This window comes from Lepeophtheirus salmonis, chromosome 12 (assembly GCF_016086655.4).
Source record: "Lepeophtheirus salmonis chromosome 12, UVic_Lsal_1.4, whole genome shotgun sequence".
NCBI lineage: Eukaryota > Metazoa > Arthropoda > Copepoda > Siphonostomatoida > Caligidae > Lepeophtheirus > Lepeophtheirus salmonis.
The window spans coordinates 5,709,603-5,732,507 of NC_052142.2; the positions used below are offsets into that span (position 1 = coordinate 5,709,603).

General features: G+C 30.5%; 1 protein-coding gene and 1 long non-coding RNA gene across 51 annotated transcripts in view; one reads left to right on the forward strand and one right to left on the reverse strand.

Annotated features, from left to right (window-relative positions):
* The window catches only part of slo (calcium-activated potassium channel slo), a 291,323-nt gene that overhangs the window by 103,402 nt on the left and 165,016 nt on the right, over positions 1-22,905 (reverse strand). For 29 of the 50 annotated variants that reach the window (XM_071892349.1, XM_071892327.1, XM_071892328.1 and 26 more), the window contains one exon: positions 2,463-2,698. In XM_071892349.1, coding sequence (XP_071748450.1) covers positions 2,463-2,698 — 236 coding nt within the window. Of the gene's footprint in view, positions 1-2,304; positions 2,395-2,462; positions 2,699-22,905 lie in introns of all 50 variants that reach the window. The other 21 variants (XM_071892309.1, XM_071892308.1, XM_071892335.1 and 18 more) reach the window with 1 other exon arrangement.
* Positions 14,560-21,102, forward strand: LOC121127055 (uncharacterized). Its single transcript, XR_005867471.2, has 4 exons — positions 14,560-14,980; positions 15,242-15,820; positions 15,878-16,099; positions 16,158-21,102. It is a non-coding gene; the product is annotated as an uncharacterized lncRNA (long non-coding RNA).

The window sequence follows — 22,905 nt, forward strand, 5'->3', positions numbered from 1 at the left end:
ACGAGTGCTTAAATGGTCACAACAACGGGAGTAGTAGCTTTGGATGGTTGGCAACTAGTTTGTCTGACATTAGTTTCTTCACTTAAAGACTTGAGTGTGATCATTATGTTTTCCAATATTACATAGTCAATAAATATTACTTTTTTATCACTTAAGGATTAGATATGGTTGATAAGCCCCAAGAAATGGTGTTCAGAAAACTCATAAAAGGCAAAAACAACTGCTTAAATGGTCTTAACTACAGGGGTAGTTACATTGGGCGTAGCATTATAATTAGCAATTGTGCGTATCCTTCATGATAATAGTATACAATTATACAAGTATACATAACGGGGGGGAAATCTTTTTTGATGCCCTTAATAAGGAGTAATATTGCTGGACATTACTACATAATTAGCTTTTGCACTAAATCTTTACGATGGATTTAATTATAACATTTTTTTTATTATTGTATTTATTGTCTAATTGTATGATTTCGACATTTACTTTATTATTAACAATTATTTAGATCTCATCCGTTGAGATATATCTATCATGTGCACAATTGTATATAGGAACTTATACATTAGAAAAAAAAGGGTGATTATCTTTTTGATTAAATTCCACGTCTGGCTTGTGTTTAGCAACTTAAAGTTATGACATATTTAACTGAATTCATGTCAGAACAAGAAAATATTATTTGGATCAATCTATTATTTCAATATTTTGTATTTATAATTTATTGTTATTATTAGTTATATAATTCTAATTTTTTAATGTTGTATATTTAACGTTAATGTATGATGGTTTATTTTTTAGTATGTAGAGTATATTTAATTTAAGCCTTCTTTTTAAACTTTGAATTTCAAATATATTTCGAAATACTCTACTTTGTCGTTTGATTAGTTATTATTCTGAGAGTATGGTTCATAATGAATTACAATTTCATGGAGTGTGACGTTTAAAAATCTACTGTAACGGATAAAAACTGTCTAAGTCAATTATACGTAGTATATCTTCATTAAACATTTTGCTAATAAATACTTTCGTTATACCCTCAAAAATCATAATAAAGCAGGCAGGTGATAATCACATCAGTATTTTAAACAATGATACCATAAGTCTTTCTCTCTCCCCCCCCCCTTCTCCTTGCACGCGTTTTTCTGTACATAATTATCAACTTTAGTTATAACACAGAACTACCATAGCACTCATTCACTTCAGAAAGATGGATGTGAATTCATCATTGAATAAAAACAACAACTTCAAATCAAAGTTATTATAACGAAGATTATCAGATTAATAAATAAGAAAATGTTGTTTACACATGAATGGCGAATCGTGCATTCGTAGTCGGTCTATTTCTAATCAAAGCTACTATACATTTTATTTTCATATTTCCATCGTTTCAAATCAACTAATTAGTTCACAAATATTTTCTTTCGAATGTTTTTTTACTTGGAAAAAGTACTTTCGTCTATAAAATGCATTTACTTTTTTAGCACAAATTATTTAGCAAAAAAAAGTAAATTAAAATTTTTATAAACAGAGTAAATTTACGCTTCTGTACAAAATAAAAAAATAAAAAAGTTATTTTTCTTTTACATTGTTTTTGTTTTAAAATATTTGTTTCCAATGCTATACAGCTTTTCCTTTTTTTTTATAAAGAAAAGAAAGCTCAACATTAATTATAATCATTTAAAAGATTCAGTACGAAGTAATACTGTAAAGAAACAAATTTTTGATAACGGTTATGCTATTCATTTTTTTTTTGGAAGTCATTTTTTTTTTCTTTTGAAAAAAAATAATTTAGTTATATGTTTGTCTGGAAATATAACAAAAAAAACACATAAAAGAAATATTAGATAACAAAAGTGTTCAAGAACAATTTTTTCTAAAACACAATTTCTCTTTGTCGAACGTACTTCTTATATTTACAACAAAGTTCGAATTAAGTTTGATGATTAAATTCTTAATATAAATTAAAAATAAATGTTTTTTATTTCAACATAATTTATTACGAATTATCACGAAGATAATGAAGAAGTTTATTTTTTTCTCTTTTTTCTTTGATTTTATGTATGTTAACATAACCCGAATTAACTAAGGAAAAGTAAAGTATAACTATTTTAATTTAGGAATCAAAAAATACAAAAATTCTAATGATATGTATATTTACTAACTATTAGAACAATTTAGTCAACTTCATAATCTTGTTAGTTCAACTAGTGTTTAAATAAATTCTGGTTAATAAATAAACTGCCATAAATTAAAACCATGATATAACCATTTAGAAAACTTTAAGCTAAATTATAACTAAATTACTTTTATTCACATATGACGTTTTTCCATTAATCACTTGATTTGATATTTGATTACTTTTAACCATAGTATTAAGTAACATACCTCCTATATCTAATAACGGGTATATGAAGAATAAGTTTAGATATATTAAAATTATATATCAAAACCGAAATACTTACAGTTCTTACATTTACATTTTTTAATGTTGTTTTCATCTTTCACTTCTTCATGACAAGCTTTACAATAAAACCACGCTCGCTTTACTTCTTCTGCTGATTGAGCAATGAAGAACCCCACAGTATTAGCTGGAATTTTTGTACTTCTTGGATTTATAGAAATTTTGTTATCGCCTCCTTCTGCTTCGGACTTAACTTCAATAGCAAGGAGAAGAAGTTTTAATTTTACAAAACATAACCTAAAAAAAGTTATTAGTTTTAAATATATATATAAATATAAATTTTACTATAGAATAGTACTTCTAGACTATAAAATATATTATTAAAATTTTTATGTTAGAGTCAGGCATTTTATTAGCCTACCCTGCAACCCTGGATATTCAATCTTTGTACTTTTATTAGAAGTATCTCAAATTGATATAAACAAACGTATATGGGTTATAATTCGATTATTTAAAAAAAATCTATGATAAGTAGTTCAGTTTTTTCTCCTTATCAGATGATATTAATTAGAAATGTGAATAAATTATGATTATAAATTTTGAAAATTTGAATGTCATCCCTAGAGAAGTGAGCTTGTGCGAAATTTTATTTCCATACTTATCACTCATCACCAGGGACGCATAAAACATATCAATCAAGCCCTAGTTGATATAATATTCAATAGGAATGTGTCATACTGAAACAACCATGTTGGTAAGTATGAGTAGATATTCGTATGATATTGATGTTACATCGCCATACGCGCTAAATATTTAATTAGTCAATAAATAAAAAAATTAGGGTGAAAGCATTTTTTTATATCTAGTTCGGAATAAGTGTGACTATTTATTTAATCTATCATTCGTAACTTCTATTAAACCAAACAACGTAATAGTTAATTAAAGGAAATCATCATTTGGCACAATAATTTCACTATCATCTACAAATAATCAAGATTTTTCAAATAGTTACTAAATTATTTTAAAAAATCCACAAAGGTAATTCCATCTAGGTCTTCCCAGGTTTTCGATCCATATTCTTAACGAGAATAATCCATAACTTTAACATTTTATATTAATAACAGGGAGAACCTATAGTTTATTTTGTTCTTTAAGAATTAATACATTCAATTAAGCTAGCAGAGTGCTGAAAGGGCACCCCAAAAAGAACCAACCCAACTTCCGTGAAACCTTCTCCTAAACAAAATACAAGTTATATAATTTAGAATCAAGTCAAAAATGGCTCATAATTTAAAGATTTAAACAAAAATGATCAGAGAATGCAAATCCTTTTGTAAAGATCCTACTCAAAGAGAACCCATAGATCGAAGGTTTTGAATGCCATCCCACTCCATATGTTTTGTAAATTCATACTTCCAAATAAGCATACGGAGTTGAGACGAAATCCGATAAGAAACTCAGTTGCTCCTTCCAGACTTCTCTAATTTGATTTTGAACACCGCTCTGGTAGGTGATAAGTGATGATGTCTAATAATGACGTAATTTATTTTCATAATATTTACAATTGAAAATGTCGCTGAAATGTCGCTTACCGAAATGAATATTTGATCAAATGGAGGTTCCTAAGAGGACCATTGCTGAAATAAATATTTCTCAAATAAATAAACACCGTTTATGGTATATGTGTCTCTAATCATTATGGCCACGGACCAGTCTATTTTTATATTAATGTAAAAATATTTACATTATTTTTTTATTTCCAAAGTATTGCAATGCAAGACACTGATCTCACTCCCGTGTTTAAAAATTGTTTATCAATGTTTTTATGCAGGACTACCAAAGCGTTTACATGGGTTTCCATTGTTTTTTTATAACCTTTAAGTATAAACATACCAAACAGATTTGGCATGGTCACCCCTTGGGCTGGAGTGTATTACGGCATGTTAGAAGTGTTCCTTGGTTCTTAGAAACGTGGCAGCGTTAGAGTTTAAACTGCATTCACCTATACCATTTATTGGCACGGTTATACTTTGGGATATAAAAAGGGTACCTTGATGCTCAGAGAAGCAGCGAGGGATAAATTCAACTTGCCTCTGTGCATAATTGTTCACCTACACAACCTGTGACAAGGATATATTATAGCATGTTAGAAGGGTTCTTTGGTGCTTCGAAATGCGGCAGTGGTGGAGTTTAAACTACCTAGAGTCCCAGCACTTCACCTGTACAACCTGTGGGCCGGGGTTTATGTTGGGATATTAGAAGGGTACCTAGATACTCAGGAAAGTGGCGGCAGATAATTTAAACTTGCCTCGTTTCCATGAAGTTCACCTACACATCCTGTGGACCAGGGTGTATTATAGATTAGAAAGGTTCCAACCCTGCATTTTTTTTTCATCATTCAATAGTTTCATCGTCCGAATATAATATAAATTGCAACGAAATTCAGACGATAATATTGTATGCAATGAAATTACTAACAATCATATTGCTTCACGATGATAGTAACCACAACGTTTTCGTCTCACCATGATAATGTACACAACAATATGACCCCAACCTTTTTGTCCGCAACCTTTTTACCACAATCACTTAATAGTGAACCGCCATAGATGGTACACCATCCATGACAGGTCGTCATCGTTGCTTCATCAGTTTCTTGAAAAGCCAAAGCTAGTGTACCTACAGAGCTTTGTGTAATCCAATGTTAGCATAAAATTTTAGTGATCGACTTCACAAATCAATAAATACGGTTATCATAGACTTAAATAAGATCCATGTACATTCCCTCAACTCCAGACTGTTTTGACAGCTTGGCATTGATAATGATAAAGGCTTTTAACGTTTATTGTTACACACAGAAGTTGCATGGCATTCAAAATGGAAACTTCCTAAACTTTTTTTATTCTTTGTTGGACTCTAAAACTTGTCTATGTGATGATTTTAAAAATAATAAAGGACAACATTGCTTTGAGATATAGTCACAAACTTCAATGAAAATAATTCGCAGTTGCAAGGAAATTATACAACATCATTTCTAAGTTATATCAATTATCTACTCCCTCCTCTCTAAATGGAAGTTTTTCAAACGAAATTTAGTACGCAAAGAACTTTACCAGTTTCCAAGTCGCTGTGTATTGGATAAAGAAAATAACATATCAGAGTATCACCTTCAACTGTACTATACTTTCTTGGAAAGTTGCACATATACATGGTAGAACGATATCAGGATTTTTATAGGTAATAGTTCCAGACTTGATTGTCAATCCATTCTTTGAAGTGAGCAGTGAGAAAACAAGAGAGGTAGAGCAAGGTAAAGCTTTAAACCAAGTAGAGAAACGAGGACCCACGTGATGAGCAGCTGAAAAATGTCATGTTGCACAGTTTTTTTTTGTCCGGTAGAGTGACTGTTTAGTTACTGTTTGGATAGATAATTAGGAGGAGTTAATATGGTCGTGGAATAGATTTTACTTTAGGAAGATGCTCATTGAAGGTCTGGAAGACGCAAATTGAATTGTTGAGTGTAAAGGAAATATATTATGGGTCTACTAGGACCTTACTAAAGATTAATTAGAACTCTTAACTTCCTTTTTCAGGAACTCAAATTGAGGATCAATATGCCTCAAACCGTTTAGTGTTTCGTTGTAAGAATGAGCCACATTCTATGAGTATGAAAAATAATTTACTCTTTAGTTTTTGTTATATTTTCAGATTCATTAACTTTCTCATTCATAATGTACTTAATAGTCTTATCCCTTACTGAAGACGAACTTAGAACTCAAAGAAAGGATTACTGGATCTGTTTTATCAAATTCCTTTATCGAATCTGCTCACATCATACATTTATCCCCATCGGAGAGAATCGTCTAATCAAGTACACCTATACTATGTACAAGATCTACAACCCATCAATCTCCAATGATAATAAATAAATAGGAATTTGTCAATTTTAAATTATTTTTTAAGTGGTTGTTGTTTACTACTAATGCTGTTTTCATATACTTTTTATAAACTTCGATATCTCATGCATCACTATTTAGTATTTACTGGATCTATTATGAATGTATGTATATTAAAACATATCTCGAGCTACTGGTATAATATACTTAATATATAGTCTGTAAGAGATACTTTGGGTAAACCATTAATCAAATTCCATAGGCATACTTGGTATGGGAAACAAAGATCAAGAATATTGGCAGATAATTGGAGCGAGTAGACCACTTTAAAGAAACACGGTGATCATAATTCACTTATCTAAGGAGATACGAAGGAATTGGGAATTTAATAATTAAATATGTTAGTCCATAACGTGGTTACGAATGATCCAAAAAATTGTATCAAAAGGAAATTACGTAGGCAATATCCAAATTCTGATAAAATCCACATTTTTATGAAGGCAATAAATAAATGGGAAGCTTATGTTATAATAATATGTGACTTTATACTCTCGGCCAAACTATGTTATATTAAGTACATAATTGCATCGGATCTTTACTTCACACCATGAGTCCTCCATAATTCGTGGTGCCTCTGCAGTTATTGTAATATGATACAGACATTACAACAAGCATAACTATACTCTTCGGACTTATTTTCGATGTTGGGGCTGTAGATTTTAGCCGTATCAGCAGCCAGCAACGGACATAGCACTTCTAAGACATTTTTGTGTTTCTGTGTGCAGTATTGGAGAGATATTCTCTTGTCAAGCTTGTTTGCTAAGTCTTGGTGTGACGAAGCAAACAAGTTTTAGACCTCTCTCAGCTCTATAGGCAACGACCTAACTTTATTGATGAGAGATCTGATGACTTTTTTCTCTAGTCCAATAAGATCCCTATACATAGTTATAAAAGGTCTTAGAAACGTCCAACTTGACATACCCCGCCTCCAGAATGGTCAATGCATCATAATTATTCGTACTTAAGGCAAACTTCGACTCCATAAAAGTCTTAATATCTGCTGGATTCTAACATTTGGAATAACTAGATTTATTTAACATAATAAAAATAATTATTTGTTCATTTCATTTTATTAAGAGCCAATCTCACTGCCATACTTTTAGAACTATTTTGACCATTATCTTTACCGTAATTTCTAATTTCTTATTCTTTTTTTTAAAGTCTTTTCAAATATTACTAATCTTAATCTTATGAATATATTCATTACTTTATCTTTTAATGAGTGACAATGTAATATTTGATCAAAGTCTTTGATTATGATATTGCTTACTTCTTTAATTTTAAGAGCTAAACTTTTTTGTTCATATTTATATAAAGACTGTTCTAAATTTCTCATGGTATTTTCTATTGGTAAAATAATATTTTTAAATACTTTATTCGAACAATAAACTAGGCTATATCTAGTGTAATCTGTAATTTTCATAATTTTAGTGATTTTGTCATCGTGGAATTCCCTTTTTGTTGTTTTTAACATATGCAGACGAGATTCACAATGAGGACTATACTTTTCAATTTTTTTAAAATAATATAATCTGCTAAATAATATAATATATTAATTTCACGATTTCATAGTTGTGGTTTTATTGATAGTTAGAAGCACATCGGGAACAAATAACTAATAATTTTGATCCTATGTCTGAAACTCTTTTATACCATGATGATGGTCTTTAGTTTTTATCTTTACTGAAGGAGAAACTGGATGTGAATTGCGTTCGAAAAGGAATTTTAGTTATTTGGTTTGAAAATGAAGCTCGATTTTTTTCCATAAATATAAACTATACAGTAATTATGTCTTGTTAAAAATAATAATAGTAAAAATTAAAAAATTAAATATATTTATTACTATACAAAAACTACCAAACACAACCAACAAGAAACTTCAAATGTATTATATATTTTAAAAATTGTATTATCAAAGAATAGAGAAAGAAAATCAAAAGCTATTAAACTCATTTCTGAAGTCAATAAATTTAAATAACTTTACACTATCCATTTAAATCTTATACGGCTTATTAAAAACCGTCTATATAATAATTTTATTGGATTCAGTTTGGTCATATGAGTTAATTTCAGTTCAAAATTTGAATATCAAATTTGAAGGTAATGAATTACTTTGGTTCATGTGCTGAACTGTTTTTACTTTTTGAAGTCAAAATATGAAAACAATATAAATTAAGATGAAATATTAAGTTTTTTTAAGTTAAATACACAGATTTGTATTTGTGTAAGTATTAAGTGGCTAAAGCTGGCCACTCTCGATCCAAATCATTTACCATATTCTTATACTATAATATCAGTTTATTTTCTTTTGTAAAAAAATCAACTCCTTTATTATATGGTATATCCTATATTTCCGTACGCTTATGCTGATAGTTATTACACTTCTTCGAAAACCTCAGCATGCTTAATTATAAAGATATTATAGATATATATTGTAGTGACTTGTATATTCTTTGGTAAAAATCTTGGAGTCAGAAAGGTCATTCCCATAGATGAGGTTTAGTTTGGTGTTTTTCATCTTTCTCTTACGAAAGTCCTTCGTCAAGGAGGGGAATATCTAGCATCCTCTACCACTGAAAGGAAATACACTTACTGTCTCTTAGAAAAATTTGACATCTTGGATCCCATATGACGACAAAGAAAGTAATTTAGTAAATAATTATCTGTCTTGTGATTTGGCGAAGAAATAAGGACTCCTGGCGACTTGCTGCTGTTCAGAAATATACTTATTTACCTTTTGCAATTCTCAAGCAGGTAATTAATGACAATACCTAAGTTCCAAAGCATTAGAACAGTACTAATAATAAATCACCTTTGAGAAACTAAATGAAAAAGGTGAACTTCAGAGGTTTCGTGGATAGTGAACTTAAATGACCTTAACTAAAGGGTAATTTATATATGTGAGGTTCAGTCGCAGGAAAATTAAAAGTGACAATAATATTACAGTTGTATATGAAAAAAATGTTGCCTATTCAATTTCCGAGGAATTGCTTGACAAGGTTTTTAGAATAAGCTAAAACACAGACACTCACATTTAGAAAATTTATTGTTTAAAATTAAATAATGAATCTCAAAAAAAATATATATACAATTTCCGCCTCTATTTTTTAACTAATGAAATGAGCAGTTTTTCGCATGTTATTTGCTATTTTTCGTTTTATGCTACTTTTGTTTACAACATTAATACACTTTAGTCTAATGAATGTACGAGTGCTAATAAAGTTTTATATAACTTCATATTCTTCCTTAGGATACTTTTCGCACAATTATGCAGATGAGTCGATCCATCACATATGGTTCGGTATCAAAAAAATTCCCATGAAACTTAATGAAATACTTCTCTATTTTTTTGCAAAATTCCAAAAATATTCTGATGGTTGAAGCAGTCACCCCTCTTGAAAAATTTTTAAGACATGGACTTGGATGCTGGAAGTATTACACCGCAGAGTGGGAAAATTTTTGATGTAACGATTTGGTCACATATCCAGCAACATAAATAAATCCTTCATCTTCACAGATTTTTAGGAAGATGTAAATCATTCTATGGTTGTTCTATGGTATTTCTATCATTATTTATATCTTCCTCAATCTCATCTTTAATTTGATGGTTATATCATCAAAGTCTTGATAAAATTTTATGTTATCTTCTTAATCTGTTTCGCTCAAATAGGACCTAAAACGAGATACAGAATTAGTATATCTACATTACTGCATAGGGTATACTACAGTCTAAAATTTGTTGAAACATAGAAACAAAACATTGGTCTTTCTCAGATCTGACGGGAGCATTTTAAGCAACTATTTTTTCTTAGCTACTTATTACAAGTATCCGAAATCGATCTATGGCCTCTACAGCATTAGGATGAGGGTGGGTTTGTCCAATATATCGTATTCTTGAAAAAAAGTTTTCAGGACAATCTTGATTTAAACGAGATGTCAATAAATATGGAAGGCCAATTTCATTATATATGTATTGATACAATGATATCAAAGTTTTTGAAGAAATACTGATGCCCTTTTGGAAGGGCTTTAAAGCAGATGTCTTAGGCAATACCACTTCCCCATTTTTATTTCTATTAATTTGCTTTCAATCACATTTATCATGTTATGGAGAATATCCTTTTGTATATCCAAATTTACTCCATAGGCATATCCAATGTCCTTTTTGATATTGGTCGGGAGCTTCATCTCATCAAAGCACAAGATAGCTAAGTTTCCATTTGGAGTTTCGTTGGATTTGATTTGTTGAGTGATAATTTTAATAATTTTTGATTGTATTCCAGGAGCTGTTTTATAATTTCGTATCCACCGTTTGAGGGTTGTTACACTAGGAACCGGAGGTAGACCATTGAATTGAATGTAATGATAGGCTTTTGAGGAAAGATACTTCAGTATCAGTCCTTAAACAAAATCCTCCTCATTCTATTTCCCATTACGATTAAAATACCTATTCACCATTCTGAAAAAGTGTAATGTATTCGCACAATGAAACTGTTAGTTGTGCAATTGCCATTTTTAATTCTCTTAACAACATAATTTATAGATATATTTTGCGATTTATCATTATTTATTTCAATTTAATTAGATGAGTATTTATATATTTTTGTACTTTGATCTTTCTTTATTTTGATTATGCATTATGATTATTATTAATTTTAACTATTTTGAGAAATCGATTTCTCAATGCCGGGAGTGTTGCTGCTGGTCAGCTAGTTACTTCATCGGACACCCTTGCTTTGACCTTCCTTCTTTTTATCTGTAATTTATTTCCTGTTCCTATTATTTTCTTTTTGTTCGTTCGTTAATAAGTAAGGGTGATAATTTTCGTAAGAATAGAAAAGCGTGCGAGGAGAAGAGAAGAAATACTTATGGCATCATTGATTAAATAATATACATCTTCTTCTATCAATCAAGAACGTTATCATTTCCGCCTTTATTATTCAATATTAATATAATATTAGATGGTGATAGTCGATAGAGAACTGAATAAAATGCCTAAAATAACGTTGCCTTCTGTCTTGATTTCTGAAAATGGAGGCCCAGGAATTTGGAAAATACTTACCGGATGAGAAACAGATGGTTTGTCGGATAGGTCGATATAACTGTGCCTCTAGTCCCCTGTCTAGAATTACACGCCACTCATTATCCTCATTTCATATCAAGAGCATGGATATTCATCTAAAAAATCAAGTTAATGATGAACACATCAAGTCAGACTTTAACTCTGATCTCAGAAAGATACTTAATGCATGTATATAGCCTTATCCATTGCTAATCATATATGTTCAAAAAAATATATGGAGAAATACACGGGTAAACCTTTCCCTTCCCGAGGAACCATCATTAAGGACGTTGGTACTGATGTCATTTATAGAAATACATATAAAAAAATTTTGAGTCATCTTCACCAAATGACAATCAAGTTATCAGTAAAAAGTATTTACTAATATCGAAATGGAACTCTGAATTTTGTACTATCTCACAGTAAGTATTCAATTGTTTTTAAATCTAACCCTAAAATATGATTCTATTTTAGCCAAAATTATCGAGAATTATGATACACAACTCATTAAATGGCAAGAAAAAGTGCTTAAATGGTAACCACAACGGGAGGAGTAGCTTTGGATGGTTCGCAATTAGTTTTTCTGAAACTAGTTTCTTCACTTAAAGACTTGGGTATGATCATTAGGTTTTCCAATATTACATAGTAAAATAAATATTACTTTTTTTATCACTTAAGGCTTAGCTATGGTTGATAGGCTCCAAGAAATGGTGTTCAGAAAACTCATAAAGCCAAAAACAACTGCTAAAATGGTCACAACAACGGGAGTAGTTACATTGGGTGTAGCATTATAATTAGAAATTGTGTATATCCTTCATGATAATAGTATGTTGTTATATAAACATAACTAACGGGTAAAATATCTTTTTTGATGCTCTTAATAAGGAGTAATATCGCCGGACATTACTACATAATTAGCTTTTGCTCTAAATCTTTAAGATGGATTTATTTCTAACATTTTTTCCTAACTATATTTATTGTCTAATTTTATGATTTTGACATTTACTTTATTATTAATAATTAGTTAGATCTCATCGGTAGAGATATATCTATCCTGTGTATATAGCAACTTCCACATGAAGAAGAGGGGTGATTATCTTTTTGATTAAACTCCACGTCTCGCTTGGGTTTTGCAACCTAAAGTTGTGACATATTTAACTGGATTCCGGTGTCAGAACAAGAAAATATTATTTGGATCAATCTATTATTTCAATATTCTGTATATTTAATTTATTGTTATTAGTTATATGATTCCAATTGTTTAATTTTGTATATTTAACATAAATGTATGATGGTATATTTATTTATTTTTATTATGTAGATTATATTTAATTAAAGCCTTATTTTTTAAACATGGAACTTCAAATATAATTCTAAATACTTTACTTTGTCGTTTTATTAGACTGAGAATAAGGTTCATAATGAATTACAATTTCATGGAGTGTGACGTTATAAAATCTACGGTAACGGATAAAAAATTCAAAAGAAAGTCAATTAAACGTAGTATATCTTCATTAAACATTTTGTTAATAAATACTTTCGTTATACCCTCAAAAATCATAATAAAGCAGGTAGATGATAATCACCTTAGTATTTTAAATAATGATACCATATGTATTTCCCCCCATCTCCTTGCACGCGTTTTTCTCAACAATATTATCAACTTTATTAATAAGTGACGTCCGCTATAATATTCTGAAATAAAATAAAATAAAGTAATAAATAAACCAAGATCCTTTGTTTCATATTATTCGTCTTCGTCGAAATAAGGGGTTTAATTTACGCTAATCTCCAGACAAAAACAGATTTTGTGCAACAGCTGTAACAGTAACAATACTCCCAATCGATCAGACTTATTTGATTATATTAAAAGAAGGGATTGTAGTGTAGTATTTGAAGCTCAAAGGACTCATTGTAAAACCATACGCGGGGGGGTTTTGAAGCATAAAGATCTCATTGTGTAAAAATATATATTTCTTTAAAAGTATATTGAGAGTTGTGGTAAACACAAACAATTTAATATAACATTTTGAAAGTAATCTATCTATTCAATTCAAATACAGTCAATAAGTTACAAGATATTAATTATAAAAATTATTTTGTTTGAAAGCTGAAATAATAATTCCAGCTTAAATTTTTCTCTATATATTTTAGAAAATATAAAAAACATAAAAAACACGAAAATCATTCAACACCGAGATCTCTTGAATTTTCTGAACCTTAAGATAAATTTCAAGAACGTAACTTCACCAAATTCACCTCGGTGGCAAAGCATCCGTCGAAGAAGAGATTAAAACTCTTCCTCCATTATGGACAAAGGCGATAGAAAAAGAGAGTCCTCAAATGGATGAGGATAATATAGAAATAAAGGTCTGGATTAAAATCAAATACCACCAAATCTCCAAAAAAATGAAGTAAATTAACATTCTACCCCGATATCGGTTGAGGATTCCGAACCTTGGAAATTAGTTCAAGAATCTCCTCCCATTAATTCAACCCCGAAAATACAATTTTCTCAAGAATTTGCTGATATAAATTATGAAATCACATCTATCTATAATGATATAGTTAAAAAAATTAACTTTAAAAATGTTGGTCAGGAGGAAACGTGGAGATAAGTCTACATCAGTCTATTCAGAGCTATAGACTTCCATGTTTAACAATAAATGAAAGATACAGCAGTGTATGATTCCTCATAAAGCTGCTGGTTTTTTGAAATGTCATGGAAAGATCTTAATGCTAAAGGTCATCAAATGAATAATAATTTTAAGAGAGTATTAACTATGTGGAAAAAGGTTGGTTCTGACTAAAGTAAAAGCAGAACATCTATCAATAGTAAATGTTACTTAAAATGACTTTATTAAAAACCGAATTGCAAGAATAATTTCAACGCAATTTGAAATAAGAAATATGTAATCACCAACCTACATTTTGTACAATTAATTTTACGTACGAAAATGCACAAGTTTATCGTAGCAATAGATAAATCAAAAATGTTTATATGCATACGAATAAAAATTAAAAAAAGGAATCATATATGGATATGTTAAGAATTATTGTAGTAACTTGAATTATAGAAATAAAAAATATTATATATAATAGTTGGGAGTGTCCCATCAGGATCCCCTATCACCTTCAGGTATTACTACAAACCTTCTGATTTATAGTCGTCGAAAGGGTGTAATAAACACTCCAAAAGAATCAACCTTGTCCACGTTACCCTAAGGCAATGCCTACTATATTACATGGACTTAAACTAGTTTTTACATGAAAGAAAAGTGTACATCGGTATGGACAAGAGAGAGAAGAAAATGCTTCATCATTCATGAGTAGTATTTTGAATTCCCTTCTTTTCAATAATTACTTCGCGGAAATAATATCGAGTGTCTTGTCCTCTTGAGTTCCGGTGGTGCATTACAATGCTAAAGTATGTTGTGCCCCTGGATGTAAAACAGGATATAAGAATGAAGGGAAGGATCTAACGGTCATTATGGATGTATTAACGAAGAAAGAAGATCATCGTCATGAATGGACTCAAGCAATTCAACGATTGAATTGAAGGTCAAGTCAACATAATAGCATTCAATTTTCCAAGTTTGAATTTAGAATATATATATTAGACTATATCTAGGGAATTACTCTACTGTCCATCTGCATGGAATACTAAAAACATTAATGTATTTTTTCATATATTCCATTGTGGAGACAAAAATATCCAAAAAAGGATAGAAGTCATGCTTACTTATGCAACTCCATAGTCCTATTTTTCAATTCTTAACTCAACTCTTCGGTTCTACCATTACATTTTTTTGACCTCCTTAGGTTTACCAAAGCACTATTCGAGGCATTTTCCCAAAGAGAAATTAAATAGGACAAGTTGTATGGCACAATATGAAGCTGAAACTAATAGGCTAGAAAACGGCATATCTGATTTTTTTGAAGCAGAGTGAATCCAATCCATTTCAGAGCTAAAAAGCCATATTCATGGAATGTCTTTACCATTTGATATACTGATTCAATGGAAAGAAGAATCCGTTCTATGCCCTTGCTATGCCCCCTGATCCTAATTTGAAATTCAGTCTCTTGGTTAAATCACTTATGACTTTTAAGGGCATGTTAATGGAAGTCATGTGCCCATGAGAGATTTTTCTGAGTTGGCTCCACGGGCTACCATTACAAAAACGAGTAAGATATGCAATTTGATCTCCAAGACTAAATCACTATGTTCGGAAACATTTATGTCAAAAATATAATTCGTCATTGAGAATTCTATTGACTTACTCAATGGTATTGTGGAAAATATCGATAGAAGCTTAAAACCATCGTTACTTTTTTTGATTGAGCAACTCGAATTCTGTAAATACAAAAAAGGAGCTACGAAATACTCCCCATGCACGCTTGGTAAATATTTTTTTTAAATTTAGTTTATTAAATATTGGTAACGCTTTTAACTTTTAGCAATGGCTCTTATCTGGAAAAAGGCATTCACATCTTTGTATAAGGTTATATTGAGCAAAGGAATACTGAAATTACCATCTTTCAGTAGTTAACAAGGCTTTCGAGCTGCTTTACAGTCAATGCAGGACTTAATCTTCAAACTATAAAATGTTTAGAACAAACGATAAAGAATCTCAACGATAGAGAAAGAATTGTAACCATTATTACGTATGAATTGTACTGGTAAGCTGCAAGAAATTCAAGGCACTTTTATACGAAATTTATAGCTTTTTCATTTCAGTGCAAAAGTTTGTGAGTATACAGGAGGGAAATTTTACGGCATTAATGATGGAGGGGATACACCAACCAAGACATTGCTTTGTGTGGTGATCAAAAGCTTAACTAACAAACATGAAGATATTATTGTAATAGTACCTTTAACAAAATTAGACTCTAAAATTCAGGGAAAATTATTCTACCGAGTTGTAGAAGCAATTACACCTCTTGGTTTTGAGCCAGTTGCATCACTGCTTGATGGATATATGCAAACCGAAAATTCTAAACTCAAGAGGTAGGAAACAGCAAATTGGATACGCATATTGTCAACCCTTGTGATAGTGGGAAAAAGTTTTTTATTTATTTGATTCAGTGCATATATTTATGTGCATATACAACAACTTATTGGGAAGAAAGTTTTTGAAATGTACTTTGTTTACTGGTGAAGAAGTGATTATTGAATTTATCCATATAAAAAATTATATCATCTCGAGCAAACAAAACCTGTGAAGTATAGACCCAAATTGAATGACAAAGTTCTTAACCCTCATTCGATTGAAAAAACCAACGTCAAGCTAGCAGATGCCTTGTTCTATGAAAGTACCATTATGGCCTTGAAATTTTATGGAAACAATAGCAATCTTTTTGAAGCTTATTTGGCGCTGGGGGAATTTCTTCAACGTTAAATCTTCAACTACAGGCCTAAAAAGAAAGCTCGGAATAGTGAACCCATAACATAATTTAATTTTGAACAAACGAATGCTTTTTGCAAATAATTTATTAATTGGTCGGATAATTTTCGAACAAACTCATCAAAATGAAATTGTTTTAGTGCAGAATCATTTTTCACATTAATCCAAACAACTTTTGCTATGATGGACTTGTTTCCATATATAATTTCAATAAAAGTTTTAATTATAATTTGACTTGAAAAATTCAGTCAGGCCCGTTGGAACAAAAGTTTGGTTTCTATTGATATAGTAGTGTATGCAACTATTAGACAAGTGTGAGACCGTTTCATGAAACAGAAACATATGTACGATTATCTTCCCTTATCAAGTTTAGCGAACATTTAGTGAACTTTTTTTCAGAAATTTGAGGATGACCTTGTTACCGCTGCTGATCTTTTTCTGGAAAACTTAAGTGTCAATGTCATTCCAGCGCATGCTGACCCAAAAATACTATTTTACATTTTAGGATATTGTGCGAAATCTATTTTGTCCAAAGTTAAATGTTCCTTATGTAAACTTTACTTAAAATATGAAGAGGACAACTCGCAAAGTAATTTTTTAATGCTATCGCTTTTTGACGAAATCGATAACCACACTCTTGAATCACATAAGGACATAAGGATAAGGATTATCATAAATATATCAAGTCTTTATTAGTTTAGTAGAACCATTTAACGAACTATTTATACTGATTCAGGAAGCCTAGAAATTTGATGTATCTATTTTTCAATCCATTGAGCATAAAATAATACTTTTGAATAATTCAAATAAACGAAATCTCTTTGTTGAAAGCTTCATTCATTACTTAAAAATGAGTCTAGTCTTTTTCTTGGCAGACAATGTGAGAATGGTCATCCGTTCAAACAAAGGTTTATTTAAGTTATTTAATATCATGAACAAACATTTTGTTAAAGAAATTAATAACTTAATTCATAAAGCCGAAAGAGATACGCCAAAACAGCAGAATAAAAGTATTTCGGATTAGGTAAAGAAATTGAGATCTGAGAAGAAATAAGCTCTATGATATTAATTTGGCTTTAAAATATATATTTATTAAATGATAACTGATTGTATGATTTATTATTTCTTAATAAGTAGTGAATTTAAGTGCATAGCTTGAGGTACATATATTGAGTATTTTCATACTTGTATCTAATTTATATTTTATTTTACTAAAATGTAGATAAAGTGAGTGATATTCAGACTTATCTATAATAATACATAACTTCAAGAGTGGTCCCCTCTCAATGTACAAGTTATATTTTGGTTTAAGTCCATGTATACATAGTAGCCATTGCCTGTGATAACATGTGGTTGTCGAGGAAAAATTTCATGAAAGGTTTTTGGACAACATGGAGGAAAGAATATTTAAATCTTTAAGTATTAGCAAGATATACCAACTCTATCACAAAGGGTTATACAGTAATCCTAAAACCTCAATCATTATAGAAAAATTCATATAAGTTAACAAGGATTACTGAAGTCCATAATACCAGGACAACGTTGTCACTACAGCAACACTAAGTTTAACAAATAGCAGAAATATTTTACACTCAATAAGACAAATTGCTCTATTAGAGTCTAATGTTACTGAAAAAGAAATTGTGATATCTCAATTGAATAATCAATGTGGACTTGCTAGAAATCAAGAGCAGACGTTAACGGTCCCTGAGTTGGGTGTACAATCAACTCAGGAGTGACAATCTCCTGTTCGAGATCAACCCTGCCACAAAGAGGATACAATCATTCCTGGCGAAACAGCTACCATATGTGTAGAACCAGTTCCTTACAATTCAGAAGAGATATTAGAGTGATGTTGTTGATACTCATCATCATGAATTGAGGAAGAAAAGACGATATAAAGGAAGTTATATAAAATTATTAAAAGGCGACGATTAAACGACTCAAACCATGCATGGAAAGATAAAGTAAAACAATTATCTAATTTAAGTCTAAAAAAATAACAAGATTATAACATTACACAACGTTGTAAAAGTGTCGTGGGGATTGTACAACCTTACAACATGTCTGTCCATTCCAAACCCGAGTTACGGGTACAGGAGAAACATAGGTTAGTTTTTTTAATCAATTTTTTTTTTACTAAAGCCCCGAATATTGTTGTGAAAAGAAAGTACCTTAGTCACCCAAAAATTATAAAGCTATCTATGGCATAGTTTGGCAATACAAGGTTGATGATACAGACATTAACGTATTGTTTATCTAAAGTTACATTTTGCTCAATTAGTGAGACTTCCTGGTAAGGTTAATAGACATACATGCTTAGACCATCATGTAATCGGGCTTGCTAGAAATTTCAATCTGATGTATTGTACCGACTGGTGGGCAAGACAGGCAGATTTTGACAAAACACACAACCACTTATATCTATGATGTCACTATTGCTTGAAGTTTTAATTTACTGTATCGTACTGGCTTCTGGGTAGGAAACACAGTTTTTGGCAAGACACGCACCAACTCATCTACTTTGAAGTCAATATTAAAAGCGTGGTGGAAGTCAAACATATGTCGTACATGCGTTATGGAATAACGTTGTATTTCTATTAACCTTGCAGCCTGGGTGTCTATCAATTCCAGTCCAAATTGAGTAGGATATACAAAGACACAGAGACAGAAAATGTCTTCTTCTGACGAACCAGTCATTTTGGGGGGAGGGGGGGTGTTGGAATCTGAGTCTTATGTATATCTTGTCATATAACCATCACCTATGGCAACCTTCATTACATTCAACTGTTTCTTCCCTCCAAATAATAGGTTTTTTGTTTTTTCTGTTCTTTTATTGTATTCCTCATTCCAAATATATAACTCGTTATACCGATGCACCCATAATTATTGTGTAGTGTTTTTTTATATAGTAAGTAATAAAGTCCATTAATTTCATTATCCTTGGTTATAGAGAGAGGCCTAAATCATCACAGAGGTACTAATATCACTACAGCCTTCACATTATTTTCATTTTGGAAGAAGAACTAATGTGTTTGTTGGGTTTTGGATAGTTGCTAGAAGTTTATATTGAAGCCAAGGGAGTGCCAGCCTAAAAAGCCAGCCTGAAAAAGCTTTGGAAACCTTGATTTCGAAAATCTACTTCCTGCAATAAGACAAAGGAAGTGAAACTATTTCAATTCAAGTATAAACAGTTCAGATTTGCCTCAATGTTGTATTTGAAACTTTTAGTGGTTTAATTTAGGTTCCTTTTTATGTTTAAAATATTAAATATTTAATCTATAAAATACTCTTTATTAATATTTTTTCGAATAATTATCTATCATGCTGGAAGAGGAATCATTCAAAATGACAATGAGAACTGTATTTCTCTGGATGAAACTATTATGTTAACTATGGCGAATGTTATTCATGATCAACGTCAGATCATTGCAATAAACGATCAAAATGAGTTTATAGAGACACGTTTTGTATTAAACTGTGGCAATGGCGAATAATGTTACAAAATGTCACTTAAGAGGATATAATGCTTCAGACAGCAGAATATTTAAGCCCTTTAATTTAATACATTAAAAGCTATAATGAATATGTTCTGCAAAAAACTATTCAATGCAAATTTGCAAAACAGCATTATTCCACAATCAAGAAAAGCCATGCCAATAGACATCTTTAATCTCATTTAAAAACTATTACAGTGATAACCCAATTAGAGGGCTTATCATACCGTCAGGCTCGGTGTGTCAATTCTTTTTCTGTGTAAAAAAATCGATAGTAGAATGGCTCCCTTGGCAGCATTAACATTTGGGAAAAATTATTAATGGAAGTCCTTACTAATATTATTATATCAACCATTTTCGAAATATTTTCAAGAGATTGCTTTAAAAACATTAGAAGGATTTGATAATCAGTTTATCACTTTTATTCATTTGATCTCCAAAAAAATATTTTTCTTCGTATGAAAAATTATTTTCAAACATAATGTCCAACAATCAAATTAAAAGAGATGGAAATGCACTAAAGAGATAAACGATATTTCTAAATATTTTGTTGCAAGTTGAATATATTAACTAAAATGAAATTGTAGTTGTTATTATTTATAAAAATATAATGGTTTTTTTTAAATACTTTTGTATTTGTTTTACAAACATTATTTAGTATTTAATGGCCAATGGAACTATTTAGGTTTTTTTTTTTTTTGATTAAAATAATTTAGTTTATATTCTACAATACAAACAGTGTAATTAATGGATACACATAAAGATAAAAATAGATCACATAGCAACAGGACAATTACGTTTAAAAAAACATAGAAGAACATTATAGTTCATATTTAATGTCCTGAAGTAAAATAACTTGATATAATATTTAAAAAAAAATAATTTTAACCATCAGCTTAGGTAAATCAAAAACGACGATGGCTTCTTATTACTTGATGAGATTAAAATATTGCACGGACCTCGAAGGAACAAATTTGATGATATTTCCGGCCCATGCCAAAGACAAAGATGATGACAGAGGGATTTTGGTAGAAAGTGCTGAATATCGAGCAGTTGAGTTTATCATTAAAGCTCTTAATTCTTCCACATGTAATGGAGAGTCAATATTTAATTTTTTAGGAATCAATGATTTAATATTTAATAAAGTAAACTCCATGGCTTTGTGAACATGAGAAATATTTTTATTTGTATTATAAGGTCCAAACAATAAATTTGCCTTTATTAAGTTGGAAGAAACATCTTCTGTCACACAAATATTGAATTGTATAAAATATTTGACTACTAAAAAAACTGGGCAATCAGCAAAAGCGTGTAGGATAGAGTTGAACGATATTTCTAAATATTTTGTTGCAAGTTGAATATATTAACTAAAAAAAACTGGGCAATCAGCAAAAGCGTGTAGGATAGAGTTGAACGATATTTCTAAATATTTTGTTGCAAGTTGAATATATTAACTAAAATGAAATTGTAGTTGTTATTATTTATAAAAATAATATAAACTGCTGTCTTTGGACGGATAATAAAATTTGATATTGTCAGTGGAAATATGAAATTGTTCCATAAATTTGGTCCCGTCTGAAATTCCAGAAATTGATCCGAGAATTCTTCGTTCCCATGAAGGAGGAAGATCGAGTAGTACCATTTATTTACCTGACACAGATTTCCCTTCCACCGATGAATTATGCCAAAAGCTCACTAAAAACCATGGTTTTGAAGGAGTAAAATATTTAAGAGACCTCTCAAGAGGAAGACAGAATCTCCCACACCAAAAGATAGATTCCTGGCTTAAGTCATGATAACTTAAAATTTTATGATGGAGAGCAGTCTTCTCTAATAAAAACGGATTCCCATACTTATTAACAAAAGGCATTTTAGTCCTATTTTCTTGAATTATATCAATTGTTGAATCTGAATATTAAGTAGGCCTTAATTTCCATAAAATTATCTGAATAGACGCTAGAAGTTGCGAAAAAACTTCAAAATCCCGATTAGTTAAGGGTGTTTCCATTTGGATCTATTCATAATATTTAGAAGACCTGAAATTCACCCTCTAGTTTCTCAACAGGTATACACCTCATTCCTCCACAACCTTTCTGTAACATTTTGGAATTATACTAGATAAAAGGCAGAGCCCACCCCTAATTTATACCTTGGACGCTTTAAAGCAGGAATATAGTTTTTATGGAAGAGACCATTAAACCATGCATCTTCTTGCATCATTGCAGATTCTGCTAGAGAAGAAATGGAGGGGGCGACTAGACAACCTTGTCTACAGCTCTTTCTTAATAAAATAGCTTCACTTATTTTACCCTCCAACTAAATTATAGAAGAGCTGTTAGCGAGTAAAGCTCTACTAGGATAAAAAAACGTTTTAGGGGTAACCTTTTAACAGATCTCATAATGTGGCAGTGACTTACAGAGTCAAATGCTTGGCAAAAATCAATTGCAATCAATGTACCAAACTTGCCACTCCTATAAAGAGATTCAATTGCTGTAACTATATTTCGTGAAGTATCCTTAATTTTTCTATTTCTCAGGAAACCTTTTTCTTCATCTTTAATGTTCTGCTTTAAAATAGGTTCAA